Source organism: Panthera pardus, unplaced genomic scaffold, assembly GCF_024362965.1.
Source record: "Panthera pardus isolate Hobbes unplaced genomic scaffold, ASM2436296v1 HiC_scaffold_25, whole genome shotgun sequence".
Lineage (NCBI taxonomy): Eukaryota > Metazoa > Chordata > Mammalia > Carnivora > Felidae > Panthera > Panthera pardus.
Window position 1 is genome coordinate 16,907,886 of NW_026526821.1, and position 14,615 is coordinate 16,922,500.

The following is a 14,615-nucleotide window of genomic DNA, read 5'->3' on the forward strand; positions in this document are numbered from 1 at the left end:
TGCCTGGACTTCGTCTACTCTTGCAGGCTCAGACACACCTGGCCCCCGCCTACCTTACCAGCCTCGACTGGCTTTGGGCCATGTGGCCACTGTCCCATGGGGCTTGCCCTGCCTCTCTCTGCCCACAGACCAAGAGAGCTGCCTCCCTCCTGTTCACTGAGCTTTTAGTTCTAGACACACGGCTGCAGCTTGCCATTGCCGCCTCCCCAGGGGCCCTCCCCCAGCTCATCACAGACCGGCTTTCCCCGCCCCTTTGGCCTTTAGCTTCAGCCTTTCACCCTGACTCCTCTGCACTTCCAGTCACTCTCGGAGCCTCTGGGATCCTGTCACCAGCCCCACGGGCTGCTCTCTGTAGCTCGGCCTGCCGCCTGCCGCCATGTCTGCTTATCAGACCCAAGCTCTGGGCCACACTCCACAAACAGCCCAGCCTTCCGCACCGTGAAGCACCTGCTGCTCCCCCGGCTCCACCTGCTCTCAGCACTTGCCTGCAGCACAGCCGGGATCTCTCCTGACAGTTACCACCACAAGCACTTCATCTGCCCGGCCACAGCCTTGGCCTCCTGTTTCAAGTCCTCTTTCTGGTTCTCCAGGAACCAGGTGAGGGACAAGGCTGAGAGGCTGTAGGGAGCTTTGCTCCTAATCCTTCTTCCCCGGAGCCCAGGATGGGAACTTTCACAGGCAGTCAGGGTGCCTTATCTAACTGCAAGCCTTCTAGGGGCAGGTTCTTCTGCTTTTTTGGCTTATAAACAGCAGAAATTTACTCCTCACAGTTCTGGAGGCTGGTTAGTCCAAGATCAAGGCACCAGCAGATACACTATATGGTGAAGGCCCACTCCCTGGTTAACAGATGGCCGACTTCTCACTGTGTTGCCATATGGTGGAAGGAACAAGGGAAGGCTCTGGAGTCTCTTTTATAAGGGCACTAACCGCATTTCTGAGGGCTCTACCCTCTTGACCTGATCATTTCCTAAAGGCCCCACCTCCAAATACCATCACATTGGGGATTAGGTTTCAACATATGACTTTGTTGGGGGGACACAAACATTCATTCTATAGCATGATGATGATGATGATGATGATGATGATGATGATTAGGTAAGCCCTTCCTTGCCCTCTCTGGGCCACAGCCTCAGTCTCTGGAAAGATTTAGCTTCCCAAGTTCTCCGGATACTTTTGGAATGAATGTACAGGCACACGCCCTCTGGTGGCCAGAGCCAGACCCTGGAGTGGAAGCTGGCCAGATGTCCCCTGGGTGGGTAGAAGAGGTGCCCACTGCAGTCCCATCCTCAGAAGTCCTAACTCCGAGGGCCTGAAGGCTGGCCAAGCACCTTCTCACTCAAGCCTGAAGCCGCAGGAAGTGCCGTCTGTTTCCACCAGGAGGAGACAGCATGGAATGGCAGCAAGAAGAGGTGAGCCAATAGACAAGGCTAATAATACCAGTACATAATTGTGCTAAGCCCTTTACCTGACCTTCTCTAAATGAGAAGCCTCCTACCAGCTTTTGAGGTGGGCATATTTTCAGCATTGCACAGATAAGCAAGCTGAGGCTCAGACAGGGGGTCCCTCCCCAAGGTCTCACAGCCCATAAATGGCTGCCCAAGTCCAGGGCTGTGCTCTTAACCACCATGCTACAGATCATCTGGGTTGCAGAGACTGTTCCTGAAGAACCGGAACACCTTAAGTCCTGCCCAGAAACTGCAATGAGCCAGGCTATCTCTCATGGTCTCTTCTAGCCTTAACACGGTATGCATTCAACTCAAATAAGGCATGATCCCTAGAGCTCCTGCCGTGTATCAGGCTCTGTGCTGAATTAAAACAAAATAAGTTTTTAAATGTTTGTTTATTTTTGAGAGACAGAGTGTGAGCAGGGGAGGGGCAGAGAGAGAGGGAGACACAGAATCTGAAGCAGGCTCCAGGCTGTCAGCACAGAGCCTGACATGGGGCTTGAACCCACGAACTGCAAGATCATGACCTGAGTCGAAGTTGGACGCTTAAGTGACTGAACCACCAGGCACCCCAGGCCCTGTCCTCAAGATGTAAGATGAATTTGTCACCCAATGGAAGGCTCAGTCACCTTGTCCCTCCCTTTGGAGCATGTTATGGGCTTAACCGTATTCCCCCAAATGCATATGTTGAAGCCCAACCCCCAGTACCTCTGAATGGGGCTGTGCAGTTAACCCTGAATAATGTGGGGGTTAGGGGCACCAACACCGCACGCAGTCAAAAATCCATGTGCAACTTTGACTCCCCCAAAACTTTACTACTAATAGCCTACAGCTGACTAGAAGCCTTACCAATGACATAAATGGTCAATTAACATATATTTTGTATGTCATATGTATTATATACAATATTCTTACAACAAAGGTAGCTAGAGAAAAGAAAACATTATTCAGAAAATCATGAAAAACTACTTTTACAGGACTGTGTGCAGTTCAAGTGGCTGTTGTTCAAGGGCCAACTGTATTTGGAGATGGGTCTTTAAACAGGTGATTAAGTTAAAACAAGGCTGTTAGGGTGGGCTCTTCTCCAATCGGGGGTCCTTGAACACATGTAGAGAGACACTGGGAGGACACACGCATACAAGGCAGACCACGCGAGGACACACTCAGCAAGAGAGCGGCCACCTGCAAGCCAAGGAGCGAGGTCTCAGGAGAAACTAGCAGATACCTGATCTTGGACCTTTAGCCTCTGTAAGTGTGAGAAAATACATTTCTGTTGTGTAAGCTACTGAGTCTGTGACACTTGGTTGTGGCGCCCAAGCTAAGGCAAAGGAGACCGAGGGGTGGACGGACATCTGGGCTAGGTGCTTCTGGCCTGTTACGCCAGCAGCACAGACCAGGAGTCAGCTCTGAGTTTGAATGCCAGCTCTGCCCCTTATGAGCCGAATGACCTTGGGCAAGTGGCTTCAGCCTCTGAGCCTCCTCCTGTTCCTCTTCTCTCAGAAGAAGAGAATGCCATCCACATTACAGGATGCCTGAGAGGGTCAGCGACAGTATACGTATGGCACCTGCAACAGTGCGTGGCCCGTAGTAGGTGCTCAGTAAACAGTACTGGTAACTACTATTATTTCAGGTACTTGACACTTGAAAGTATTACTCATGTCTTCAAATGAGACTGAGACTCAGAGATATGAAGCGATTTGCTTAAGGTCACACAGCTAGAAAGTGAAAGCCATGGCCTCCCTCCCAGGAGGCCTAGAATCAAGGGGAATGGGGCTGGGGGGCATCCTCCTGCTGCACAGTGGAGAACCAGAGGCCCAAAGAGGCTCAGAGTCCCTTCTGCAGACCCACAGCAAGGCCACGGGAGAAGCGGGACTGGAACCCATGGTCACCCCTGTGTTCTTGCCGCTGCTCTATGCTCTGCAAGTGCCCGAGAGGAAGAGGAGGCCTCCCTTCCAGTTGCCCCCTCTAGGTCCCCCTAGTGACTCATCCCACCAATTACTAAGCACTCACTGTGAACACCTTGTGGAGGGCATGGGAGTAGATGACCCAGGACTTACTTGGGAAATCTTCTTGCGGGATCTTCCGATACTTTGGAGGGCGTCCAATCCTGGAGAGAGAGGAACCGGGTCCGTGGCAGGGAATCAGTGCCTGGCCTGGCCCAAGAGGACACGAGGCCCTGCACCCTTGCCCTCCGCACCGGCCATGATGGCGAGGCTTCTTCCTTAGGGAGAAGCCTGAGAGGTTCCTCTTACGGGCCGAGGCCTCTGTGTCGGACAGCTCCGCCTTCAGCCGATTCTGGTTCCTCTCAGCCAGTGGGCAGCCTGAGAGGCAATGGTGAGCTGTGAACTTGCCTGTGACGTGACCAGAACCATCACAACCAGGAGTGGGGCACTTCCTGGGGAAGCGAAGAAGAAGGTGGCATAAGCTGGGTTGAATATGCTTGTTCCCACTGAGCCCTTCCCAACTCTGGTCCCATTGGGAGAGTGTCCTGGTGAACCCCGATTGGCTGCACACAGCAGGTTAAAAAAGCCCCTCTCTGAACAAGGCCTGGGGGTCTCAGCAGGGGCCCTTCACTCACCGGTGGTGAAAGTTGTACTTGGAGGTCCTGGTGTGTGGCAGGCTCCGATAGCTGAGAGGGGGACAGCCCCCAGGGGAGGCAGAGCTGGGCTCTCTGGGTCCTGGGGCACCAGGAAGAAAAGAGTCAGCACAACGTCCTTGGCAGGGGTGGTGGTGTGAGATGAGGGGATGGAGGGCAGGGAAGGAACAGTTTCTAGGGGGAAGGTTAGAACTAGGAGCGAGTTCCTCAGCTACAGGGGCCCTAACCTAGACTGTGACATCATTTCCTGCTACTGGGTATCTGCCCCTCTTTGGAGAATGAGGGCTTGGCTCTCATATACTCTGTTCAAACCTCAGGCCATGATCTCTGCCCCTGAGAGAAGGAAAACCCTCTGGGAGAAGATCAACTCAGAGCTGGTGTAGGCACAGCTGTACCTGAGAAGCTGCATCAGATAGGTTCATGTTATTCTGTTTCCCTGTTTCATTCTCAAGGCGTTAGTAACTTTCTTTAGGCCCTACTCAGATTTGGAGAATAACTGAGAAGGATCAATACCCGACGTGACTTGGAACTGAGTGGTGCAGTGACCTGACCTCCAACCCTACCTGCAGAGACCAGGATTTTATTTAAAGAAACCTGCTTTCCTCAGCAAACATAACGTCTGCTCTGTGTGGCTCTGGTGGATGCTGAGAGAACTCCCTGGGTGCATAACTCCCTCCTAGGTACATGCTCCCAAGCGAGCTCGCCCTGCACATCTCAGTACCCTAAACCCAACAACGGCTCAGTGTGGCAGAGACCGCTGAGGCAGGGGAAATGCGGGATTCCAGAGCTCACTGTAGGCACTAGGGTTCATGTGTGCACAGTCAGAATCCCCTGGGCAAGCTGCAGGAAGGGGACTGTCAGAGCTTGTGGGGTTGAGGTGGACATCAGTAGGAGAAGGGTCAGAAGGTCCAAAAGGTACACACGGAGAGGAGGCTGCAGAGGATGCCCTGTCTTGGAGCACCAGCCTGCAGGGTGGATGTCGGGATGGTCGGCATCAATCCAGAAGTCATAGGCGTGACTCCAGCCATCAAAGTGGAGCTGCAGAGGGAAGGCCCTTGGAGGTCAGGTATTCCTCATGGAGCCCAGCTCAGCCAGGAGGACCTCCAGGCTCCAGTGAGGCTCTCCACGTCCTTGGGGCCTGTCAGAAGCAAGATCCTGGATTGGAAGAACCAAGGCACCAACCTCACCAGAATCCACCTCCACCACCACTTTTTCCAAGGGCTTCACTCATTAAGTTACTGGCATCTCCCATCAATCCACACACAGGAAAAGGATCATTAGGCCCACTTTATAGGCTCAGAGAGGGGAAATGACTTGCCCAAGCTCACTCTGGATGAGGCTAAAGTTTGACCCCAGATCTTCGCCCTCAAATGTAGAGCTCCCTTCCCACAACCTGTGGCCTCCCTTATGTCTGACTCGTGCCACGCCCTTGACCTCTAACCAGTCCACAGAATTCCTGCCCAAACAGCCTGTCCACTCCCCTGGCCTGAGGGGCCCGGAGCCACCTTTATCCGATGGTCCTCCACATCCTCCACGCTGGCCACACGAATCAGGGCTGGGTTCCTGCGGTCCACGGCCTCCAGCTTCATGTTGACCAGGAAGCTGTGTGGGGGTCGCTGCAGGGGGACAGCAGCCTTCAGGCCAAGGCCTAGCTCAGTAGAGCTGAGGTCCCAAGAAAGGAGCCCAACTGCTGTGACTTGGAAATTGTGGCCTGCCAAAGGGGGAGCACTCCACTTGGCCTCCATTCCATGTGGCTGGCCAAGTGCTCCATGCCTTCCCAGAGGTCAGCTCTGGGGGCAGAGAAAGCTGACTCACCACCTTGAAGGCCCAGGTAGGCACAGCAGAGGCCCCGGTTTCTTCCAGATATTTCTCCCAACAGAAGCTGTCAGGGTCTGGGTAGTCTGGAGGAGAGGATGAGAGCAATGTCTAGGCACTGTGGCACACTAGGGGAAGTTCTCTCTCCCCAAACAGGACCCGGAGAACAGACGGGGTACAATCCCCCCAACACCACCAGAGCCAGCTGCTGGCAGGGGCTCCTGAGGCAGAAGGGTGCTAGCCGGAACCAAGCATATCACCAAGCAGTTCACAGGGCTGTCTGGGAACGCTGGCCCCCCTTCCCCCTTCTTGGTCCTGCTGCTCCAGCTCAAGCCCAGCCCCGTCTGAACCTCTCCTGTGTGTGGATCAGAGTAATACTCTGAAAGAAAGGACACACTTTCTCTGCTCTGCATTCCTGCTCCCTTGCTGAGGGGGGTCGTCTAACTTTCTTCCTTTAAACCTCAACAGAGTCAGGGGTTGACAGGTCTCTCCTTAAATCAAAGGTTTCTCAACTCCCAGGCAAAGACGATGAGGCTCCAGGATACATCTGTCCCCTCACCCAGACCCTAAAGACCCAGCTACTGAGGTAAAGGATCAGGAGGAGGGCTGTGGGGCCAGGCCTGGAAAGGGGCATTTGCTCAGGCTGCAGGGTCACCTTGTGGAGGGGTGAGGGGCTTTCCTTGCTTCTGGCACCAGCCCACCGGGTGGATGTAGGGGCTGCTGGGATCACACCTGAAACCAAGAATACTTCACTGTCCCAAGTGACACTTTGAGGCCTATGACAGCACAGCTCCAGTGCCCACCCTCATTCTACTGCTTAGTGAGAGCTACACAGATGGCTGATGAAGTCAGAAAACTGTAGCATTAACTACAAACTCTAAGACTACCATAACGTATAAGGGAAAATCATGAATCACAGGTTTGCTCATCCTAACCTTGGTATTTTTAGGATGAAACATTTAATTTTGCATTGTATTTCTTATGATATAGATCAAAGCCACAGGACAGTCCGTGATGCCCCGGAGCAAATATCAATGTCAGGACCAGGTTGGGGTTACATGGTGCCTGAGGTCTGAAAGTATTGCCTCCTGCCTCCACCATCCCCTCACCACCACCGCCCCCCCCCCCCTCCACCGACCCCGGCCAAGTCTGGGCCCTCCCACTACCAGTAGTCATAAGTATCATCCCAGTTGTCAAAGTGCACCAGGAAGCGGCTGTCCACCACGTCGGTCACACTGGCCACACAGACAAGGGACGGGTTCATGCGGTCAACAGCTTCCAGCTTCATGCCCACCTGGAAGCCCAGGGGTGGGGGACTCTGTGGGCAAGAAGAGAGGCTGCCATAACAGGCTGGCTAGCACTAACCCAGAACCCACTGGCAAAGGAAGGAGTAGGTTCTCCAGGAGTTATGCCTGGGGTGGGGTAGGGTAGGGGGCACGGGAGAAACAGGCTGAGAAAGAGGGTCCTTCCAGGGCAGAATCATAACCCCAACCCTGAGCCACTTGGGAACTTGTGGCCTCCAAGGAAGGAAGCCTCACTGTGGTGGAAGATGAGAGACAGGCAGAAAACCACGCATTCACCCAGAGAGTCTGTCTGGTTGAGTCTAAGCCTCTCCTACACAGACCAGCCTGGCCTAGCTTGCATTGAGGTGGCTGGGTCACTAGCGGGTGCTGGGAGGGAGAAGCTGTCGTGAGGCAGGGAGAGGGGAGGAAGAACATCCATTGGGCGTAAGCTTCAAAAGCCATCACCTCCTTTGACCTTTGCAACAACCCTGTGGAGGTAAGTATGATCATCTCCATTTTATAGATTACATAATTTGCGCAGGACCACAGTGCTAGTCAATGGTGGGACCGGGATTTAAACAGTTTGACTTAAAAGTCTGCATTCCCTTTCATAATAGCAGGCAGAACCCCACCAGTCACTGGGAACCTGTAGGTATGGTCTGTGGGGCCAGACCCGGGCGGGAGAGTAACTGCCTGAATGGCATGGTGGACGCCCTGACCCCTGGGGACCCTGCACTCTTGACCTGGTAACAATTTTAATGGGGGTTCCCTAAATCTTGCGGACTTCTAGCTGGAGATTAGGAGCTACTTTGACTGCTGGATACAGTTGCCAGCTGCCTTGAACAGAGAAAAAGACAAGGAGTGAACGTTGGGACTAAATGGGAGAGTCGCGGTGTTGGTCAAAAGGAAGGAAAAAGCAAGCTCCCAGAACAGAGGCTTGGACCTTACCCCCAGGTCTGCAGAGCAAACCGATGCAAGAAATAAGGACAGTGGCATCCCAGTGCCCAGGCTGAGATGGTGGGTGCCCGGAGGACAGGGTTTCTGCGGTAGGGAGGAGGGGAACCTGGGCAGACCCCATAACCAGGTCTCCCTCTGGCCCTCAGCCTGCCCAGAGCGCCCCTCCCATTTGGTGTGAGCTGAGAGCACTGGTAGATGAGCTCTCTTCTGCTGGGATTCTGTCCCAGAGGGTGGGAATACGCTCTCACTTGCTCGGGGCCACTCACGTGGCTCTGGTTCACAAACAGGTGCTTGGGGGCGGCCTGAGCTCTTGTGCTGCGCAGGTACTGGCTCCAGCTGAACTCCTCCTCCTTGTAACCTAGGCCCCTCAGGCGGGGAAGAACAGAGCACCGTGAAGACAGAGGCTGGGCCATCACGAGGACACCCCGCGCTGAAGCAGCAGAATCAGGAAAGCCCAAGGACCTCCCAACCCTCAAGAACCTGCCCAGGGAGACCCTGCTGAGGTGGGACATGACCCGGGTTGTCATTCCAAGGGCAAGGGCAAAGCAGAAGCCCTGGGGCCTAGTCACAGCAGGATGAGATTAAAAGAGGCTAGTGGTGGAACGGGGAACAGGGGAGAAGGTCCCACAGGGAAGAACCAATGGGTCTGAGGGCTCACTGCCTCACTGTGACCAACCTGGCTAGGCCTTACCTTTGGGGGGCTGCAGTTTGTGCCCAGTCTTCTCAAACCAGCCAGCGGGATGAATGTCAGGGGAGTTGGCATTGATCCAGAAGTCATGGCACTCGGAATACCCATCGAAGTGTAGACGTAGGCGGTAGCCACACACCTAGCCCCATCAGGGGGAATCACAGGGACTCTGATGCCAGCAGACTCCCACTCCCTCTCCCTCACCTCTCCTGGCCCAGCCTGGTGGTCTCAAGGGTCTCGAACGCTAGCAAGTTCCCCAGCCCACCACTCTTCCCCCCATCCTGAACCTTGCCCCACACTCTCCCATCCTGCACTGAGGACAGATCATGTACTCATGAGCCGAGTCTGCATGTGAGACAGGCAGAGTCTAGGACATCCTCCTGCCCTTTTAAGCCCTGGACAGAACCACAAGGGCACCTACCGAGGCTCAGGCCTGTTCAGAGGGCCCCTGATGACCCTTCGTTCTGCTACCATCTCTCACTGCTCCCCCCTCACACTGCTGTGACCTCACTGAGCTGATGGCAGCTCCTTGAACTTGGCTCCCTGTTCTATGCCCATGACTTTTGCTTCTTCTGCCTGGAACACCTACTCACTCACAATTTATCCCTCAACGCTTGGCTGGAGGCCTTTCCTCTATGAAGCTCCTCTTGCCCCCTTGGGGCTGCCCTGCTCACATCTGCTGCCCCGTGTGGTAAGCTGCTGATGTGTTTATCTGGCTGATTCCCACACAAGTGTGAGCTCCCAGAGGACGAGATCATGGTTGGACTCATGTCAACACCTCTGCCCTCGGGATCCCTCCTCCTCAGGCTCCCCCAGCACTGCAGGATGCACCATTCAGTAATGTCTCCACGCCCAATATTTAGGTTTTGTTCCTATTTTAGCTTTCGGTGGGTTCCACCATAACCCCCTAAAGACTGGGTGCTTTCTGAGGGCAGGGCAGTGTCTCCGTCATCTGAGTCAGGACCTCCATGTCCCTAGCAGTCCCCATCAGGCTACCCAGAGAGACATCACCAGAATACGGGAGCAAGTCTCAGCTCACCTCAGCCACTGTGAGGATGAAGTACATGGACGGGTGTTGAGGGTCGATGCCTTCCAACTTCATGCCCAGTCTGAAGCCATTCTTATTATGAGTGACCGCCTGGTACTGTCAACGCACAGATTGGAGAGGACCCAGCCTCCATCCAGCCTTAGCCTTGCCTAGTGGGCTTGGGGTGAAGGAGCTGCCTTTAGACCCCACCCGCCTGGTATTACCAAAGTGGTAGCTTATGTGGGAATCTTTAGTGCAGGGATCCACAGCAGGACACACTAGCTCCCAGGTCCTCTGAAAAATGTGGGCTAAGTCAGGGCTGGATTTAAGGGCTTGCTCTTACCCAAGTCATAGAGAGATCCGCATACAAGAACTGAGCAGAAGGTACCAGGATTCAAAAGTCCACAGGTCCAGTGATGGGTGAGCCAGGGTCCCACCTCTCTACTTCCTCCTATCCTGGGCGCCTCTCAAGAGTGAGCCCTTCTCTACTCTGGGACCCTAACCAGCTTCTCCCCCTTCCATTCTACCAGTCTTTTGAGGGATATCAGACACACAGAACACCAGAAGGTCTGAGGTTGGTGGTGAGTTCCTGGACTGGGTATGCAAGCTCTTCCTAGGTAGAAATTGCCTGACTCACGTCCTGGAAGAGGCTGACAGGGGCGGTGACAGCCTTCTGCTCCTCCAGGTAGGGCTCCCACGACCAGCCTTCCTTCTTCTCCCCTGATGCTGTGGACAGGAGACAGACAGACTAACCTCTGGACTGCTCCCGATAGATTCTTCTCCTGAGTTTCCCCTGACTCAACTCTACCTTACCTCCAAAACAAACCTTTGTCTATGATCACATGCTGCCCTCTGGGCCCTCCCAGCCATGCCAACACCGGACAGCAGGGGTTCAGACTTCAGGGGAGACTCAGTCTCAGGCGGGGCTGCACCCAATTCTGTCTGCCCCACCCTCATCCCCAGACCACTGTCAGCAAAAGTACTTTGGATTATTTAGCAATTAAATTGAGGTCCCACAGAGGGACTCAGTTTTCTGACAAAGCCCAGTGACAAGTCCTGAGCCAGAGGAATTCATCACAGTGCCACCTAAGCTCACAGGGATAGAAGAGGAAAAAGAGAAATGAGACAGAAACCATGGAAGGAGGAAGAAACGGAGGAGCAAGGTCACACAGAAATGAGAAACTCTCTTTTTTCGAATCTTCTTCCTCTAAACACACACAGGTACACACAGATACACAAGTATGTTATATGTGTGCTTAGTATGCCCACAGAGTACAGACTGATTCCATGGTCCTCCTTGACATACACATGCCATGTGTGCACGCACCTGTGTGCGCACGTGCGCGCACGCACACACACACACACACACACACACACACACACACACACACACACTGTGGTTAGGAATCTCCAGAGGAGATCCCTCCTGGGGAGAGGGAGAGAAATTTCCCTACGGGACCTTCAGGTTAGTGTAAGATGGAGACCAGGCCTCCAGAACAGAGAGAAACATCCTTTAAAGACTAGAATAGGTGGCGATGTGTAAGGTAGGCTCACAAGGTCAGCCTGAGCTGCCTTTAGCTGAAGGCTACAGATAATGAAAGAGGCAAAAACCTGCAAAAATCAATTCATATCCCTTGGGTAAATAGCTCCAGCTTCTTCTAGAAACTTCACTGACTCAATTTTGTCATCTAAGATATGCAGACAACTTCATCTACCACAGGGAGTCATTTGCAGAAGGAAATGAAATGCTGTGAGTAAAAGATCTTCTTGAAATGCAAAGTGCTGGTCTTGTGTTACTGGTCTTCCTAGGGTTCCATGAAGTCTGTCTGATCTGGATTCTAGCTCTGCCATGCTCTGGCTCTCTTGGCTACTGCCCTGGATCATTCAGATGTGGAGTGATTTGTTACTCAGGAAGAAGCTTTTCTTCTTTAGCTGGAACCGCAGTGGCTAGAAGCATCTCCCTAGGAGCTGCCTAAGTTCCCTGGCCACTGTACTGAGCCTTGAGATCCCCACCATCTGACCCAGCTGGGCCAAAGCAAGTCTTTTCTTCATCAACTGATCAACCAAGCCATCAGACTGTCTCAGAGATCTACACCTACACACCAACCCAGAGTACATCTCTTCCCACTACCCTCTGTCCTGAGTGAAACCTGGATTGTCCCTTGAACACATCACTTGTGTTCCCTCAAGAAATCCTCAGTTCTCCCACTTGGCCTTTATCCAGACTTACAGAGCATGCCAAGGGAGGAGAGAGTAGGCTTTGGGACGCCAGGCCTGGCATCGTCTCCCCGCGTCTTGCCACTGCCGTTCTACGTTATCCTGCATAATACCTCTTCACTTTTTCCAAATCACCACTATTATCACCAGCCCTTCACAACCCCTGAGACTTTCTCCCCAGACGTTCTCACTTCTCACTCTTCCTAAACCGTACATGAGCCACTTGTTGGACTTCTCACCTCAGGAAGCTCTGCCCCTCCTGGGCTCCTAACTCTAAGTTCTTCTCCCCTCAGCCACACTCCAATGTGGCCAAGCTCTAAGACACCCCCCCTCTGCTGCCCAGGCCACAGTAGAGACCTCTGGCCTCCCCATCTTCTGTGTCTTACCCTTCCAACCCCCAACCATGACACTTGCCTCCCTAACCCTTTATTATCTGCATTCTCTCACTAGTCACAATGCATAACAGGTATATCGACTTTACAGTTTACCATCACCACCATTTCCATTTCCCTTAACCATTCCTTCACCACTGAGTGAAGGCTTCACCACTGAGTGGGGCTTCCTGTGTGCCAAGGCTGGTGCCAGAAACTGGGGGTACAGGGATGCCTCAGAGACCTCACATATGTGGTCCCCTTTAATCTTCACACAATGTCTCAAGGAGATAGGTAGGACTCATGGTAATCCTTTTCACAGATGAGAAAAGAGATGAGAAATGGAATCCAGTGGAGAGAGGTCCGACTACTAAACCCTTCAGTAATGACTCGACGTCTCCTCCCTGACCAAGCCCCAGCCTCCTCTGGTTTCCTGCATCCTTTTCCCATGGTGAACAACAGGCTGAGCTGTTAGCTACATCCTCAAGACCAGATGAGTCCCAACGCTTCTGCGTACAGTTGTACAGTATGCACACTGTACACAGGTGCCCAGCCAAGAGGGTGAATGGGCTGAAATCCAGCCTAGGCTCCTTGCCGAGCCATGTGGCTAAGTCTACTGTGAAAAAAGGTTGCCTTTTTCTAATTGGGTCTGCTCAGAAAGGGCACCTGTTTACAATGTGTGTCAAGGTACCGCATAGGCCAGCTGTGGTACTCATCCTCTTTTGACTTCCAGAAATGCTCCTTTGCTTATTCCTGCTTCCTTAGACTAGATGCTCTTGACTAGCAGTTTCTTCAGCTAGCTCAAGCTGTCCAAAACCAAATTCATAACTTCTCTGCCAAAGCTGTGGTCTTCTCAGTCTAGTCCATCCTGGTCGATGGCACGAGTATCCATTCAGTCACATAAGCCAGGAACATGAGAGGGATCCTTTATGTCTCTTTTTTCATGCCCAGCCTCCTTCAGTCCCTGAGTTCTGCTGACTCCAACTTCTACCTGTCTCTCGAACCTATCCCCATCTCTCTCTATGCTCACTGTTGGTCTCACTTTGAGCCTGGTTCAAGAGCCCCTGGACTGATCTCTCTGCCTCAGATTCAGTCTATTGCCAGAATAGCTCTAAAATAAAAATCATTTCTTTCTTTGCTTTATGTCCACATTGGCTTCTGATTTACAACCAAAAATCCAAACACCTTTCTGCAGCACACAAAGCTGTCAGTGACTAGCTTACCATGCATTTCCACGTCCCTGTGTGCTTCTGTGCCTTTGCACATCCTCATCCCTCTGCCTCATAGATGCTGTCCCCACTGTGTCCCATCCTCTTATCTTCTTCTCACCCACAGCTCCGGCACTAGCACAGGGTTTTCACAGAAAGATAATCACCAATTGTTTGTTAAGTGAATGACTAGGAGGATGTATGTGTGCATGCACGGATATGTGGACGACTGGACGTATGGATGCAGGGATGTATGGATGTATAGACGCACAGAGGGAAGTAACATCATCCCACCTATCCTGTGCAGCCTTCCTTGGCTCTATGAGGCAGCACTTGTTCCGTGACAGTCCTTTGTACCTACATACCTCAACCACAACAGTTATTATACTATTCCATAACTACCTGTTTAAAAAATTTTTTTTCATTCATTATTTTTGATAGAGACAGAGACACAGAGAGCAGGGGAGGAGCAGAAAGAGAGGGGGACAGAGGCTCCGAAGAGGGCTCTGTGCTGACAGCAGAGAGCCTGATGTGGGACTTGAACTCACAAACTGTGAGATCATGACCTGAGCCAAAGTCAAACGCTTAACTGACTGAATCACCCAGGTGCCTTCTCTCTCTCTTTAAAGTTTATTTACGTATTTTTGAGAGAGAGAGAGAGGCAGAGAGAGAGGAAGGGAGAGAATCCTAAGCAGGCTCTGCACTGTCAGCACAGAGCCCAACACAGGGCTCGAACTCATGAACCATCAGATCATGATCTGAGGCTTAACCAACTGAGCCATGCAGGCACCCCTCATTCCTCAAATGTCTTGATGTCCCTGTGCTACCAAGCCCCCTTCCATCTGAGCACTGCCTTCTTGCTGCACTCTCTTAGCTGTATCTTCTTCCTCTTCTCTTGCCATCGGTGGTTCTTTCTCCCACCCCAACCCTGCTCCTCAATGGTGGGAACCCTAGAAATACACCAATTGCTTCCCATTTCCTCTCTTTGTGCTGACTCTCTTGGGAAGC

The 14,615-nt window shown here is 52.7% G+C and overlaps 1 protein-coding gene across 15 annotated transcripts in view; it reads right to left on the reverse strand.

The window, feature by feature from the left end:
• L3MBTL1 (L3MBTL histone methyl-lysine binding protein 1) overlaps window positions 1–14,615 on the reverse strand; it is a 39,077-nt gene that overhangs the window by 12,619 nt on the left and 11,843 nt on the right. For 8 of the 15 annotated variants that reach the window (XM_019458454.2, XM_019458447.2, XM_019458450.2 and 5 more), the window contains exons 8-19: window positions 10,449–10,537; window positions 9,824–9,928; window positions 8,788–8,923; window positions 8,345–8,454; window positions 7,023–7,174; window positions 6,512–6,588; window positions 5,857–5,942; window positions 5,547–5,657; window positions 4,965–5,079; window positions 4,024–4,123; window positions 3,643–3,840; window positions 3,503–3,552 (exon numbers count right to left, since the gene is read on the reverse strand). In XM_019458454.2, coding sequence (XP_019313999.1) covers window positions 3,503–3,552; window positions 3,643–3,840; window positions 4,024–4,123; window positions 4,965–5,079; window positions 5,547–5,657; window positions 5,857–5,942; window positions 6,512–6,588; window positions 7,023–7,174; window positions 8,345–8,454; window positions 8,788–8,923; window positions 9,824–9,928; window positions 10,449–10,537 — 1,329 coding nt within the window. Of the gene's footprint in view, window positions 1–731; window positions 2,628–3,502; window positions 3,553–3,642; window positions 3,841–4,023; window positions 4,124–4,964; window positions 5,080–5,546; window positions 5,658–5,856; window positions 5,943–6,511; window positions 6,589–7,022; window positions 7,175–8,344; window positions 8,455–8,787; window positions 8,924–9,823; window positions 9,929–10,448; window positions 10,538–14,615 lie in introns of those variants that run through there. The other 7 variants (XM_019458458.2, XM_019458460.2, XM_019458459.2 and 4 more) reach the window with 5 other exon arrangements.